The 16,596-nt window shown below is 48.4% G+C and overlaps 1 protein-coding gene across 1 annotated transcript in view; it reads left to right on the top strand.

Moving 5' to 3' along the window:
• The window catches only part of SYT17 (synaptotagmin XVII), a gene marked incomplete at its 5' end in the record, with an annotated part of 29,296 nt that overhangs the window by 7,207 nt on the left and 5,493 nt on the right, over positions 1–16,596 (top strand). Inside the window, 2 exons of the mRNA XM_009702812.1 lie at positions 5,140–5,260; positions 6,876–7,031. Coding sequence (XP_009701114.1) covers positions 5,140–5,260; positions 6,876–7,031 — 277 coding nt within the window. The remainder of the gene's footprint in view (positions 1–5,139; positions 5,261–6,875; positions 7,032–16,596) is intronic.

Genomic DNA, 16,596 nt, shown 5'->3' on the forward strand with positions numbered 1-16,596 from the left:
GAGTTGCGGGGGTGGTCGGGGGGGGGGGGGGCTTTGAAGAAAGAATTGCCCTGATACAAACAAGATGTGCAAATGGCATTAATTAAAAACTGCTCTTCCCTTGAGGTAGCCTCTTTGTGTTTCAGAGATGACAGAAAAGGGAAGAAAAAAAAAAAAGCGCCTTACGCGTGTCTGGTTCAACCCAAACGGTAACTGCAGAACGTTCTGGATCACAGGCGAGCCCAGGGCTGCAAATCCAAGCGACCGGCTGTGTAATACAGCTGCGGAGAGGAGCAGCCAGGAGTGAAATGTTAATCAGAGCTTCAGGAGAGCCTCGGACATCCCAGACTTGGTGTCACTCCAGCACCTCATCAGACAGGAAATTGCTTTTCCAGGGTCATCTGGGATCTCGGCACAAATCGGTGCGTCATCAGCATAATAACGGCAACTGGAATGATGCTTTTGCACGGCCGTGCCGGAGGGGCACCTCTGCACACTGCCTTCTGTGAACAAAATATTCAAGGTGAAACCAACAGCATTTTAGTTTCCTGATGAGAAGACCTAGGAAAAGTAAAATTCAGGCCCTTCCTTTTCCTATGGTGAACAACATGCTGATGACACCTCTCGTGCCTAAATTTGCATCCCTCTTCTCAGCTCAGCCCCTCTGCGAGTCTGAGGTTTGGGGACGCTCCAGTGTGTGACAAAGCAAAAGCCTTGCTTCTGTGCCTACAGTCCCCCAGCAAGCCCCCTCTGAATGCCATTGCTGATAAAGATGTCTGTGGACGAGGTGATGGGCATGGGGGTCAATGGTTATGGCAACACAGAGTGTTTCCAAGGTGCAGGTGAGCTCAGTGGGTCTGTGGGCTGGAGGAGCAACCTGGACGGCTCCTATGGCCCCAGGAGCCACCTCAGACCTCTGTGGCCACTTGTCCCTCCCTGAGCTGAGCCTCCTGCCTCACCTGTAACATGAAGGGTCCTGTTTCTCCACCTCGCAGCGGACCCCACTGTGCTCCCCAGCTATCTCCATTTTGCTCACTGAGCCAGCGAGTCAGTTAAGCCACGCAGCTTCGTCTGCATCCTCATCTTCATCTCTGACACAAACTGTACCACCAGTGTGTCTTATTAGCAAGACTGTCACATCAGCAAATGTACGCTGTGGCATAACCTTGTCAGGGAAAGCAGGGGGATCTAAAACCTAAAAAGGTATGCCTTGTACCTCAGGCTTCTTGGAGCAACCCATTAATTCCTTGCTTGTTTGCCAACGGTGACAGGTGACCAAAGAACAGGGGCAGGCTGGCGAGCGTGGTGCAGCAGCGGCACGGTGGAGGCAGTGCCGGTCCAACATGCCAGGGAGGAATGTATGGTAGCTGCTGGCCACTGATTTGTTTTCTCAGGTGCTTGATGTCCCCTCAGCCACCATGGCAGGATTTGAAGCATGTTTCCTAAATCCTTGTGACTAAGGTAGAAATAATGCATTTATAAGATCAGAGGCAGTTCACTGCTGGAGTTAAGTGCGTTGAAAAGGCTGAGTCACTTGTACGGGGAGGTGAGCTATCCGGGGATCTGGGTTTCCTTCTGAAAACGCCTTTTGTTATTGCCACAAACACCGCTGGTGCCCTGTCTACAACGGGGATGCTGCTTTCTTGCTGGCTTTGAGCACGCCCATCCTGCCGCGGCCTCTCCAGGTTGGATTGTATGTTCCTTTAAAATAATTAACAGAAATCTGGACACAGTTGAAAAGCAATGCGAGGCAGAAGGTGCTGTTGAGATTTGGGAAGTTAGGCCTGATCTGAGGCTTATTAAAGCTGGTGATAGTCTGTCTTCTGACTTCAGTAGATCCCACTTACAGAGTATAGCATTTATATCTCACCTTACTCAAGTATAAGCCCACATAGTAAAAAAGATTTTTCTAGAGGTGCCAACATTCCTTTTAGGTTAGGTCCTAGAGAAAATCAAGGATTTAGCTTTACCTTTACCTATTGAAGGCTTGTGAGTTAGGCAGCAGGAGATGGTTATGTTCTGGTGGCTCCTTCAGTAACCTCTGCAGGGGTTACGGGACGTGGTGCTGGGAAGGGTTCAGGTGGGGGTAGATGCCTGGTTCTCCTGCCTGTGCCTCGGTGGGTGTTACATGCCTGGTCTGATATTGTCAATGTACAACGTGGGGCAGTTTTGTTTTTTAAATGGAGCACCAATGTAAATGTGTCAGAAGCGTGGAGATCTACCTTCCCTTGCTGAGCTTCACCGCTCCTCCCTGACCCAGGGAAGCCCCTTAGTTCCTGCAGGTCTTGGATAAGGTCAACAGGTTCCACCAGTGGACAAATCCAGAAGTAATTATCCCAAATCTTAATGTGGATTTTCAGCACTCTAAGCTTGAGGTGACTTGAAAGGCCCTACATCCCTGCCCAGGGCCAGCCTGTCTCCTGGCTGTGCCAGAGGTTTGGTATTTGCAGTCGGAGCTGTTTGATTGTCTCTTTGCAGCAGATAATAACATCGCTAATTAGTTTCCTAATTTGTGCTGTCCAAATGTACCTGAATTTCTAGGAATCAAAGCCTGCATGAAACCTGACACGGTGGTGGATGCAAATGGAAGTAGGACTGGATGTGTTAAAAATGTTGTTGATATGTTATAAAAAATGAGCTGGGGTCGAGGGGTACCTCAGGTGGATCGTGTTGTGGGCGCTCCGGTGCTTCGTTACTGTCCTGGTAATGGATTTAGAAGTCACCAGCTGTTCTTGATGATAAACATGTCTTCAGGCTGTTCCAGCCACAGACCTGAGAGGAGCGGTTTTGAGAAAAATCAAACCAAAGATGATCATTTAAATTAGATGGATGACATTTAAATCACCATGGATGTGAGACTCTCTTAGGTCCTTACATTGTGCAGCCATCGGGCACAATGGTGTATGTAGGTATAGCTTGACCTCACAGAAGTTGTGAGTGTTGTGTGCGTATCGCATCAGGTTTGTGTTGGGGAAAGGCTTTCTGATGGAAAGAACTTAAAATATCATATATTGAACAGAACTGTGATATGGGAGTTGGCAAAGGTTGACAGAAGAGGGGTGCCTTCTCGGTGAAGCAAAAATACTGTAGCAATATAAGAAAATGCACGTGGTGAATGTGGGGGTGTGTGCTGTGTAGTCATGTACTGCCACATAATGTGACCTAAGAGATGCTGTGACAAAAGGAGTTTGGGATAAGAAACTGGATGCTTTTTCTCGTGGGGAAGGTCAGGCAGAAGGTGGGCCAGCTTGGGGTGGATGCTGCCAGGGTGGCTCTGGAGCTGGCTCCTGGGGCAGTGGCATGTGTGAGGAGGGCGCGTGGGTTTGCCTTAGGATCCGTGGTATAGATCCACGCTTCTCGCCCGGGGGCTGAGTCAGGATGCTCCTGCACTTGCAGCCTTTGCCTTGCTCCCCACATGGTGCTTCCCTTGTCCTTTGCTCATTAAACGTGCAGGGTTGAACACCGAGGGGTTGCTTTGCCAGTTCCTGAAACGCTGAGACCTTTGATGTGAAATTGGGCAGCCTATTGCCATATTTTCCGTGGAAAGCCAAAAGAGGGTATTGAATTAAATCAAATCGTATTATGTAGTATCAGAGGTGCAGGATTTCCTCAGCCTGCCGCCTGCTCCTGCATGCCACGCATGTCCCGCTGCCTGTAGTCAACAGGAACAGGAGAGGAGACAAAGCGCCTCGGGGAAAACTTTTAATACCATTACCTGACGTCATTAGGTGAGGAGCCGAGTGGCCTGCCGTTAGCGGGAGCCGTTCTGTGCTGCTGGATGGCCGGGCGAGAGGTGCTGTGCTGCTCCTGGCAGAGGGACGGGGCTTTTCCCAGAGTGCCTCCTCGGGTTCGGTCCAAGCCCTCTGGTTCATCTGTGCTTGGTGGAAATTGTGCTTTTCCATTTGCAGCCAAATAGCCGTGAACTGGTTGGGTTTCCTGGCAACCGTAGCCTCAGTTTCCCCAGAGCCGTTGATAGCTTTGCTCGGGATGGGTACCTTGTGTGCTGGCCCATCTGCTGCTGAACCTCGTTCTTTGGGTAAATTCAGGCTGTGACTCTGTCTTGGAGCTTTTTTCTTTATTGTCTACCCAGCCCTTTAGTCTCTGATTTCTGTAATCTAATATTTGGGGCATCAGTAAAGATATTTAAGCCTTTTATTATGATTGCAGTACCACTGCAGCTCCTTTTCCTTTTGGGAATGGGCTGTGACCATCTTGGATCTAGGCCATCTTGTGACCGTCTTGGATCTAGGCTTGATTTTGAACTGTTTGGCTGTTTGGGATGAAGAACTAGCTCTGCACTCCTGCATGGACCTGAGACGAGGCAGATGGATCGATGCCCTGCCCGGGCTGGCTGGTGTGTTTTCTGTCTCCAGAGTTGTTTCATTGTGTGTATTTTGCATCTCAGAATAACAGCATCTTGGAGCCAGGTCATGCTGGGGCGAAGGGCTTATTTTAAGCTGTCATGTCTGAGGGGCAGTGATATCAGTTCTCCAGCTCTTTTTTTTAATTACTGGTTTCAAGCATCATTAAGTAGAAGGAAAAGAAAGAATGGCTGAACAGCTATACTGATGTGAAGCTATGGCTGTGGTACAGCCTGATGAACAGCAAGGGCACTGTTAAGCTGTGCCATGGATGCTGGGTCGAATGGGCTGGGTCTCCTCTGAATTGCCTTCCTGTGACCCAGGGATGCATGAACCATCTTGTGCCTGAACTTCCCGAGTGGCTGGCGTGGTCCTTGGAGGCTGGGAAGGAAAGAGGCTGTCTTCTCCAGTGGGTCCGTGTTTTGTACGGTAATAAGGATTGGTGGGTAATACACCAATAAAGGTTGGTAAGATCAGAACCACCTGGAACCATTCAAACTGGAGCAGGTAGAAACTGCTGACCTTGTATTCATTCCTCCTTGTAGGTGCTCTTTGTATGACTGCTGAAAAGCTGCTGAAGGATCAGCGATTAAAGAACGATCTTCACCTGGGGATAGTATTCTTTCTTGTTTCTGCTCAGCACGAGGTACCACCAGATGGTTCTTGGTTGCAGTTTAAAGTGTGACTAAAATGTATTTTTCAGGCACTTAGACAAATGGGACTTATTTAATTTCTCTTCCTGCTCTTCCCTTCCCCTCCGAGCTGTGTTCTGAATTTCCACGTTCCCTTTTCCCTGCAGAATGAAGTGGAGCTGGGAGAGCTGCTGTTGTCACTAAACTACCTACCCAGCGCGGGAAGACTGAATGTGGACGTCATTAGAGCAAAACAGCTGCTTCAGACAGACATGAGCCAAGGTTCAGGTAAAGGGCAGTGCATTTCTCACATTACTCGTGCACAGATTTTATGTGCTTTTAAAGCAGATCAGTGGTGAGACTGCAGTTTGTGGTGGACGCAGGGGGATTTGGATGCTCAGTAGTTCCTGTTAACACAAGGCTCTGGATATTCATTTTGTCTATATAGCCAACAATAACTAAAGTATTTGGAACATTTACCCTGAGATAAAATGGAGGGTGTGAATACCTTTGCCATGTTTAAAGTAAAAATCTCTGAACCAGGGTGAGTTGAGGAACCAAGAGCTCTAAATTACCCCCGTGTTATTATCCAGCGTGTCGACCGCACCACACAGCTTGGTGTCTTTGGCAAACTTGCTGCGGGTGCACTGAATCCCACTGTCCATGTCACCGACAAAGGTGTTAAACAGCACTGGTCCCAATCCTGACCCCTGAGGAACGGCACTCCTCACTGGTCTCCACTTGGACATTGAGCTGTTGACTGCAACTCTTTGAGTGCAACCTCCAGCCAATTCCTTATCCACTGAGTGGTCCATCTGTCAAATCCATGTCTCTCCAATTTAGAGACACAAATGTCGTGCAGGACAGTGTCAAATGCTTTGCATAAGTCCAGGTAGATGACATCAGTTGCTCTTCCCTTATCCACCAACGCTGTAACCCTGTCGTAGAAGGCCACCAAATTTGTTGGGCATGATTTGCCCTTAGTGAAGCCATGTTGGCTGTCACCAATCACCTCCTTTTTTTTCCATGTGCCTTAGCATAGTTTCCAGGAGGATCTGCTCTGTGATCTTGCCGGGCACACAGAGGTGAGACTGACTCGCCTGTGGTTCCCCGGGTCTTCCTCTTTTCCGTTTTTTTTAAAAATGAGGGTTACGTTTCCCCTTTTCCAGGCAGCAGGAACTTTGCCGGACTGCCAGGACTTCCTAAATACGATGGACAGTGGCTTAGCCACTTCATCCACTGGTTCCCTCAGGACCCACGGATGTATCTCATCAGGTCCCATGGACTTGTGCACCTTCAGGTTCCTTAGATGGTCTCAAACCTGATCTTCTCCTACAGTGGGTGGTTGTTAATTCTCACAGTCCCTGCCTTTGCCTGCTGCGACTTGGGTGGTGTGGAGCACTTGCTGGTGAAGACTGAGGCAAAAAAGTTGTTGATGCTGCAAGCTGCCTGAGTGTTAATGTTGCAGTGGTTTCATTTACGATATCTAGCTGCTCTGTGGATGGTGTGAGGTTTTTCCAGTGTCCATGCATTGCTCCCTGCCATTTCTGAGCGTGCTGGCTGGTAATTGCTACATGTGTACGTCCTCAGGTGTTTTCCTCATGTTCCCTGCCCCAGCCATTGCTGCTGCCAGAATATTGGCACTTTCCAAAAAAGAACAGTATGCTTGGCCTCTATCGAGGCTGTCATTAATTGTGGTTTTGGCAGGGAATGTTTTTAATCCAGCTGCCTGACTTTTGTCTCCACTGCAAATCGCTGGGAGCAGCGTGGTGGTACAAGTCCCAGTCACTTCCAAATGCTGTTTTCCAGCATGGTCCATCCCTGCGGTGCCCAACCTTCATGGGCCAGGGTACTGACTCACAACACCCATAATGCAGAGCCTGTGTTTTGTGTCTTTTGCCAGATCCCTTTGTGAAAATTCAGCTTGTTCATGGATTAAAATTAACAAAAACCAAGAAGACCTCCTGCATGCGGGGGACGATAGATCCCTTCTACAATGAGTCCTTCAGCTTCAAGGTTCCGCAGGAAGAACTGGAGAACGCCAGCCTAGTGTTCACAGGTAAATGTGGTGGTGTTACTGACTTGGCACGGTTGTGGTTGTCTCCGAGGTGACCAAAGAAGCAGTTTTGGGGGTGTAGATGACCCTGTGCAGGACAGTGTCTGTCCCAGTAGCCACCCTGCAAGGGGTGACCATCGCTGGGGTCTCCAGGGAAGCTGAATTAGCCCTCTCTCCTCTGCAGAAGCTGTTCCCAGCATGGCCACCTGACGGCTGGAGCTGGCTGGGAACACACCTCGTCGGTCCTGTGCTTAATTAGTGCCATTGGGAATCCTTTTGTGCAGAGGAGAAGGAGGCATTAATTGCAATTCTCAGCAGCAACCAACTTGGGCATAAAGTAAAAAATTATGAGAATGAGAGGGAAGTATTGAACGATACCAGAGGGCAGACGCTGGCAAAGATAACTTCTGGTACTTGATATAATTTGCTGGTGAGATGATGCAGCTATAAGTGTTTGACGCTGACATCACCTGTTCTGTAAGCAGGTTTGTTCATGCCTTTATTTTAAAGGGCTGGGGCTCGGTGCCAAGCCCTGTGTGGCACAGCTGAGATGGACCAAGACGCAGACCACGCAGGCTGCGGAGCTCAGGCAGCATCCAGAGCAGGATTGGGCCGCCTTCTCCTCTGGAGGAGCAGAGGGGCTGGGTGGGGGGACCCATGCTCTTCTGCCACACTGGGCTCCCATGCTTCACAAACATGTTTTTTGGCAACTTACCACCCATTACTCACTATCTTCTGGTGAAGAGAAAGTAATCTGTGTCTGAAAAAACATATTTTGAAGTATTTTTAAATGTTATTTCGTACATGGCAGATACAGATGTCAAAGCTGGTACAAGGAGTCTAATTCCAACCCGTTAGTTTGTTTCCAAACATGTTATAATGAAAGTGGTGCTGATCAGCAATTTAAATTTTGCCCTTCGTGCTCAGAAATTTCCTCAGCAAAAAGTCTATAATTAATCACTGTTTTGCATGCATGTCACCCTCACTGTATCTTGCATGTGCAATGATGAATTTGTTCTTGGAAGCTTCCATCAGGTGATCTTGTGACAGGTGTGAAGTACTCTTTTCTTTGTTTTCCTCTTTTCGTAATAGAAAAAGACAAGGCAAACAGAGTAGCAGCTCTGTGCAGTCAGAAGGGTGAGGGGAATACACTGCTCCTCACTGCAGCTGATGAAGTTGGCATTAATGAGTGGATGTCTGGTTATTTTTTTCTGTCCAAATGGATATATTCTCAAATAAGTCAATGGGAAGTTAGCTGATTTGTAATCGTACGTAATCGTTCAGTGGCGTGCCTTTTAAGTGGCGCTTCACTTTCTAAGTGACGTGTTGCTTGCTTTGAACATTGCAATAAGTAATCCCAGGCCAGAAATGTCACCAGCAGCTCCAAAGCTGGGAATGAGCATGCAGAGCTTTTTTGGAGGAGCAGCGGGGCCAGGTTCTTGTGGCCTCTCTTGGACTGAAGGGTGATGTGCGGCTGGGGCACAGCAGTGCTGCAGGCGTCGTTGGGCTTGCTGCTTTTGCTGTGGTCGGGACTCCGTTGTTTGAGAGATGTGGTTTGTGTAGCCAGCGTATAGCTGGAGCCGGAGGTGTTGGTCATGTCGTGTGTACAGTCTTCTGCTGGTTCGGTGCCTGCACTCCCTCCTGTTGTTAGAGGAGAGAAGACTGTCAGGGGAGCCAAGAGCCCATCTTGTTGTGAGGACCTTTGAATCAGGACTTCTGCACAGGCATCTGCGATGTCACGGGAGTGAGGTGGTTCAGGGGATGCGGTGGAGGTGAAGATGCTGAGCCACGTTCAGTGCTCACCCAGGTGATGGAGATGCTCCCGATGTTGGTGGAAGCGTGTCCCCAGCAGGGAGTGCAGCACCAGTTTCTTGTGCCCATCTGTGAGGTTTTAATAACATGAGTATCAGCGTGCAGCCTGGCTGAAGCTCTGGGGTGGGGATGGTGGTATTCCCCGTATAGCTGCCTTCTTGGCGTGTTAGGGTATTGCACAGCTTAAGAGCTTGTAAAGGGCTTTGGGATCTTCTGTTGAAAGATGATAAAGAGCAAATAGTTGCCAGCATGGAGAAGCTGTATCTTGCAACATGAGGATCTTTTTATTATTTTGCATCTCTACAAAGCAGGAGCATAAGCCACATTTTATTTTTTTCTAGGTTTTTTTTGGGTTTATTTTTTATTTTCCTTCAGTGGTGGTTCTTTCTGTTGTGTGTTTTGTGGGAGTTGTTTTTTATTTCTTTTTTTTTTTTTCAATCCACAGCTCTAGTCCATTAGGTCAGTTAATTAAATTTGCTGTGGAGTCAAAGTCCAATTGAAAAGGAAAATAATCCTGCTTGAAGGGTGGGTGACGATGCTTTGAATAGAGAGCGAGCTGTAAAAGCAGTCCTGGGAGCCAACAGTGAGTTTATCTTCAATAATTTAAAGGAAGCTTTTCTGTGGCTTCATATTTTGGACCCAGTCTGCAGCTGTCTTTACATTGGCTTGCCTTCACTGGAAAGCGGTGGAGCGGTGCCAGTCCCTCTCAGCTGAGGCCGCTGGCTCCCTCTGTGTGCCAGGACCACGCTGCAAAGTAAGGCACTAGCTAGACAAAATAAGATTAATTTTTTTTTCCTCTGTGCATCTTGAATCAAACTGTCTGGGTTTAGTGCACTGTAGTAAGAATTTATCGACAATTTTACCACGGCTTCAGCGAGGACTGTGTGCGCAAACACTGCGGATGGACGGCTTTCTGTAAAGCACCCTTCTGCTCCCTGCTCTCCTGGTGATGCTCTGGAGAGCTGGACTTTGGACCAAACACAGGGTTGAAGTGCAGCAGGACCAGGACATGGGCAGTGGGTGCCTCCAAGATGGGGTGCACAGGGTGAGCTCTGCGTTAGCCAAGATTTGGCAGGGGGTTGGGCTCGTTCTTAGGTCTTTCCTCCTCCTTAGGCATACTAGGATTCAGCGCTAAATTATTGTCGTTTACAGACCAAAATGCTTCTCCTTCCACATTGCTGCAGGACACCTTGTACAAGCTGCCTTTCTGCCTTCCCCTCTGTTCCTACCTCAGATGCTTACTGGAGCTGTCGCGAACTCACATGTCCCTGTTTAGTGCCTAAAATGAGGTGGGATGAGCTCAGGTGGAGATGTCCTCTCCAGGAGGAGGCATCCATGATCAGGATCACTGCAAGTATCATCTGTTCACAGCTTCTCACTAAAAAAGGCTAAAACCAGGAAAGCGACTAATACTCATAACAAGTCTAATGTCCCGACAGAAAAAAGATGAGTGAGACAACAGCTAGTGGAGAAGATGTTTGATTTTCATTTACTTTATCAAACGTGTTGCCTAGGTAATGAGCGTCCATATACGTACTGTAACAGAAATGCACATTTTTGGGTGGTTCTTTTTTCTGCTTTTTGGGTTTTTGGCAACTTGATGTGCATCCCCTATGTGCCGTCTTCTGCTCAAGTGCAAGCAAATCATGGGTTGACCTCTTGCAGAGAAATGGGGCAGGCTTTGAAAGGCAGTATGTTCTCCTAACCACATATACCTGTGAACAAAAGTGTTAGTTATTCTTTGTCCCATGGTAAGGGGAAGGTGGGGTTTGGCCCTGGCAGCAGGGCTGTCAGCTGCTGCCCGAGGTCATTTCCAAGCAGAAAAAAGGACATTTGGGGTGCGACTGCAGCCTCTGCGTTAGGGAGGGCTGGATGCTGGGCACCTAGAGACACCGCACTCTCCCTGCTGATGGATTTTGGGCAGGCTGTCCTCTAAATCCCAGCCTAACCTTCGGAAAGCCTGGGCTGTGCAGCAAGAGTTGAGACGACACCTGAAATCCTAGCACTGTGGTATTTTGTTAATGATTATAATGTTGTTACTAACAATCGTCGGTAATGCTGTTTGCGTTGCAGTAAAGCCCAGATGGCCCAATAAAAACCACCAGTGCTCCCAGGCAAACCGCATCTTGGTGACTCGTTAACATATTTTGATCACTTACCATAAAAAATACAACCTTCATCTCTCACAGTTAGGGAATATATATCTTCCCGAGGTCCTGTGGTGACTGTGTGTGTCTTTCTCCATCTAAATAAGCTCTTCTACATGTTTACATGACAGGATCTTTAGGGCCTGTGAAGCAAGCAGGATCCCAAAAGAGGGAAAAATAATTTTCGTGCTCTGGGTACCATCTGTGCAAATGCAGAGGGAAAACCTGCTTTGCTGTCTGACCTGGCCGAGAGCGTAGTTGGAGCTGGGACAAGCATCGGGGCTGATGGTGTCTGATGGAGGGCAGTGGTGGGGCTCGTCTCAGTGGACGGTTGCCGTGTGGAAGGTGGCTGTGGCTCTGGCAGGCCAGGGTGCTTTGCCCAGCGGAGGGAGGCAGGCTGGGGTAGGGTTTGCTTGTTGATGGAGAGATCAGCCTCCATACGTGTGTGACAGCTGGCGAGATCTTCGTCATAATGAAGATTATGCATAAGGATGCAGCCCACAGGCACTCTCGTTTCTGAACCATTTGTAGGATTTTATATGATTCTCTTCACTTGTATTAATATGTTTTAGAAATGGGCCGTGTCTCTGTTTTCTAAAATGATTTAGAACCCTTTTTTTTTCATTTTATCTCTTTTTTTTTTAAGTATTTGAGTTCCTGAGGGAGCGTTGTTGAACAGTGAGGCTTGGCACACCTATACCTGTGGTTTCAATGGCTGGAGAGAGGTGCTGACGATAGCATCAAGCGTCTCCATGCACCCAGTGCTGTAACGACGTGTGTCTTCAGACCCCTGCATCACTTTGATGCTTTATCCCAGGGCTCTAGTTAACTTCCAGTTAATAGGCAGTACTTGATTAAAATAACAGATTGCTGTTTAATAGCAATATACCTGGTTCCTCTGTTGGCTTGTTTTCCCTTTCCCTTGGCCTCTGGGAAAATTTAAGGACCATTTAATGAAGTTTGAATTTTTAGAGGGGGGAAAAAAGTCATTGTTGGTGTTTGTTGCTAATGGTGCAGTTCTGGGTAGTTTAGTTTGGTTTGCTTTCACTGAAATATTTTCTTTTTGAAGAAATACTGCCTGTTTGAGCATATTCTTTCCTTTTGTGGCATTACAGCTTGAGAGGAGAAGAACTGGGTCTTCCTTGAAAATCCTGACTTCTTGTTGGAGGTGGATGTTCTGGGATGTTTCTGTATCTGGAATAAATGGCCACTAATGGCACAGACAGCCCCTGGTGAGCACAGCTCTGGCCCACTGTCATCCTTCACACCCAGGGATGTTGGAGATGCTGGCTGTATGGAGATGGGCCAAAGCTGAAGGCAGTCGTCAGCTCCAGACGTCACCTTCCAAGTGAGCCCAGGTTAGGCGGAGGGGCGAAGGGCTGCACCAGAGGCTTACAGCTCGCAGCCCCACACTTACCCATCACAACTGGAAATAAAACTAACTGGGATTAATTCTGGGTGAGTCCTAAAGTTGGACCTCCAGGCAACTTGAGTCCTGGCCGAGGAGAAGATGGCTGAAGGTCCTGAGACCTTAAAACTATTCATTTTTCTCCCGTCAGCTCTGGTGGTCAGTCTTGTGGTGTAGACTTTGTTGGAGACAAAGTGATGCTTTTGGCATTTGCATGTGCTGCATGAGATTTATAGAAGTCCCATGAATGGGATGCAAAGATAATGAGGCTTTTCAATGTTGTGGGTTGGGGTTTTTTTGTTTGTTTTTTTTTTTAATTAACAGGCTGATTTCCAAATGTCCCAATTAACTGAACAGGTTGAAAGCTGATAGTGGTTTTGTCCTCGGGCTTCTTCAGAAATACACTTAAATTTTGATTTGCCTGGCTGTATGAAAGCATGACCTTCAGATGTCAGCATCGTCTTTAGGTGCCTGTTTGCAGGGATGGAAACTGCGATGTGTTTGGGGTCATTACACATCTACGTTTTTGACTTGCTGCTTCAGATGCTCATCTCTCCTTTCTCCTATTGCTTTTTCTTTCTCACAAAAAAATGTTTAGGTACTTTATCTTTTGTACATATATATAGGGGGAAAAAAGAAATCTCTAATATATGAGGCAGATGAAACTGTTTTGTTTTTTTTTTTTTCCCCATGCTGGAACGCAGGAGGAAGTAGTGGTTTCTGGTTTGAAACACTATCACGTTGGGCACTGTAACATCTCTTAGATGGATAGATAATTAGGCAACTTGCTGCTAGAGAATTGTTTCTTGTTGTCTACTAGATGTGTGTTTCTGAAGTATTGGACTGTATATTGGAATATACAGATATATTCCACGTCTGGAGCTCAGAAGCAGAATCCAATCTGTGCATAAACCTGTGTAATCCTATTTTAGCCAAAGGGGGTAAAAAAGAAAAAAACATTGATGTCAGCACTGAATTTTCTGGGGATTTATACCTGTTTAATTTAGATCAGAATTTGGCCTTTGTGTCTGCTGTTATAAAATACTTCATGTATTTATGCACCAGACACCATATGGCCGTGCTTGGGTCTGGGGAGCGGTGCCTCCCACGGTCCCGGCTGCTTTGCTCTGGGTCCTGTGGCCATACGAGGTGACCCAGCAGGTCTTGTGAGGACACACAAGGTGACCCAGCAGGTCTTGTGAGCACATCTCCTGCTTTTGGGGTGGTGGGAGAGGGGCACAGGGAGATGTGCTGGCAGTGGGAGACCTTGGCCTCCTGGAGACCGCCCTGCCTGGCAGAGCCTCTCCGCAGCAGGTACGATACACGGGCTTTGAAACCCTTCTGGGAGGAGGAAGGTCCCCATTGCTTTCCATCCTCCGGATCCCCATCTGTGGCTTCCCAGTCTCCATGATAGGGGCTGTGTGTCAGCCGGGAGCAGGTGACAGCAGAGCAGGCGGCGAGGGTCGGTCCGAGATGCTGAGTGGGGTCCTGCAGTCCCGATCCTGGTTTGAGGTCACTTGGGGAAGATGCTCCAGGGATGGATTTGGCTTTTTGCAGCAGACCTGCTGCTTTAATGAGGAGGAGTGAAACACTATTAATCCTGATGAGAGCAACAAGATGCTGACGCTTCCTGAGCCAATCTGTTGCTTGCCTAGAAGGCAAAATTAGATTTTTCAAGCAGGCTGACTTAGTTAATAACTGTACCTCGTTGCAGACATGGCAGAAACCACTTGTCCTGGAGCTCTCTGGAATTTTTGGGGAATCTTTTTCTCCTAAAGAAAGGAGCAAACCCTCCTCTCTCCAGGCTGATTATCAGTGCTTGCTCATTTTGCCAAGCCCATTGATTTAAGGAATGTCATGCCTCTGTCAGCCTTGGCGTTTCACCTTGTTTGGCTCATGCCACAGTGAAAGAAATTGTTTAAACATCTCACAAGGCCATAATCTTTCTGTGTGTCAAATAAGGAAAAATTTCAGTGGCAGTAGCCGCCCTGGGTCGTGGAACGGTGTCTAGAGATGAAATGCCTGTGCCCAGCCCCGTGGCCGTCAGAGGAGATGCATGAAGGTGCTGGCAGAGGCTGCCTCTCCCGTGCAGCCATCCCTGCCTTCGTTTGCAGGCACTGCATGGCATTGGTGTTGCAGCCCGTTCGTGTGAGGTGTATAAATATGCATGAAGCCATTCATGTGCTGTGTTGGATCTGAGGCTTATAGTGTGGAGAATTAAGATGCAATTTAAAAAAAAAAAAAACAACAGAGGAATTGAAGGTGGAAAAAGCCAGCTGTACATATGCCTTTTCAGTATTCTCCAGGCTGTTGCAATAGATGGATCCAGTCTGTGATTCCAGTTTCTCCTGATGAGATAATTTCATGAGGTGTCATCCCTGTGTGTCCTTGAGATCTCTGCAAGGCGGCACTCTCGTGCATTTGCATTTCCCTTGCTCCCTGGGTCCCTGCTGGCTCCTGTGGGACTTTCTTCCCCCTGTCTGAGGCCGAACCCCTATTAGCCAAATGCCCAGCTCGGGGCACACCGCCGGCTGCATCCCCAGGGTCCCCTTCCCAGGCTGCCCCAGCCAGAGCACAGGGGCTGCCCTCGCAGGAGGACGAGGAGGGAAATGGTTTTCCAAGGAGAGTTTCCGTGGTGTGGTGGCGTTCTCCCACGTGGAGCCGCGGCAGGATGGAGCTGCGGTGGGTCTGTGCGTGGCCAGGGTTCGGCCGTGCGCCCAGGCGGTTCCCATTCCCTCTGGAGCTGGGCAGACGCAGACGTTGCAGGGAGCAGCCTCACAGAGGAGATGCTGGGAAGTGAGTTTATGTGTGTATCAGAGCCTGGTGGAGATTAAATTGATAAATACGAAACTACTGCATCTTCTCCTGTGCTTTTCTCTCTTCTCTACTAAATATTACGGGCCACACTCCAGGAGCAAGGGGCAGAATTTGGTCCATGCCTGTGACCTTCACAGTGTGCATCGTTAGTCCTGCTGCTGCTTGCTCCTACCGGCACCCTCTTTGTGCTAAACAGCTTTTTAATATAGATGTCAAGCAGTTCAGAAGTAGTTTTTAGACCTGCTTAACCTGAGAGCTCAGACCCATTATCTGATGGCAGAGCTCGGTGGCCAGCACAGAAAAGGCTGGGCACTGGTTTCTGCTTACAAAGGATGGGGGACGAAGCGTTGCCTGTGTGAGTGGTGTGAGCATGTGAAATCGGGCACTTTTTGAGACCCTGTCAAGCCCTGAAGCTGAAGTGGAGAAGTGCAGGCCGTGTTGACAGGGCAGTGCTAACAGGGTTGTGGTTCCTGCCAGAGAGACCCCGTGGTCTTCCGAGAGCTGTGTCCGCAGGGAGACTCTGCCGCTGAATTGCCCCTGTGCAGCCTCGGGCACGTCTTCACTTATTTTCCCCTTTTCCCCTGGTTTGGCTGTAATCCGAGGATGCCTCTGGGCACAGCGTGCGATGTGGCGGTGGGAGCAGGAGGCTGATGGCTGAGGGTTTCTGGCCGTGGGTTTTGGAGCTCGCAGCACAACGGCTGCAGGGTTAGGTGTGCCGTGCTGCAGAGCCCTTCCAGTAAGAGTATTTACGTGTAGGTGTTTATTCAGTTCCTAGCCTGGTGGGCCAAGGCTGTTGGATGCCACAGGCTGTGGCAATGGCAATTGCAGGTATATAATAGTGGGTAGGTTTTGTTTTGTCGGGTTTTTTTTGTTGTTTTTTTTTTTTTTTTAAAGGACTTTTATGCCTGATGATTGACCCAGGCACCCAATATTCTCCTCTAGACCAGCTATAAAAATTATGGATTTTTGCCCTCTAGTATTTAGATTGAATATCTTTTTCCTGTAGTGGGAAGGAAAAGGGCAGGGCCCTCCAGTTCCTTCAGGATTTCTTCCACTGGGGAGCTGGTTCCTGTGGCAGTGTCTGCTGTGCTGGGAAATGCCCGCCATGACAGCCGGCCGGCTCTGGCATCGCCCCGGCTGGCACCGTGTGCTGCAGCGTCCTGTGTTGGAGGGGTGCTCCAGCATTTAAAGACTTTTAAAATACGCAGGATGGAACCAAATTGCATTTTAAAGAAAGAAAGAAAACAACTTCAGGGAAGATTTGTTAGAGAGTGGGTGGTGGTGTGCTGTAAATAAGCTAATGGCAAACTAGTATAAACTGGGTGACTGTGTTCTGCTTGATGTCTTGCCTAAGTAAGAAGGCAGATGAAAAACAGAGGCACAT

The sequence above is a fragment of the Cariama cristata genome, unplaced genomic scaffold (genome assembly GCF_000690535.1).
Source record: "Cariama cristata isolate BGI_N322 unplaced genomic scaffold, ASM69053v1 scaffold4036, whole genome shotgun sequence".
Taxonomy (NCBI): Eukaryota; Metazoa; Chordata; class Aves; order Cariamiformes; family Cariamidae; genus Cariama; species Cariama cristata.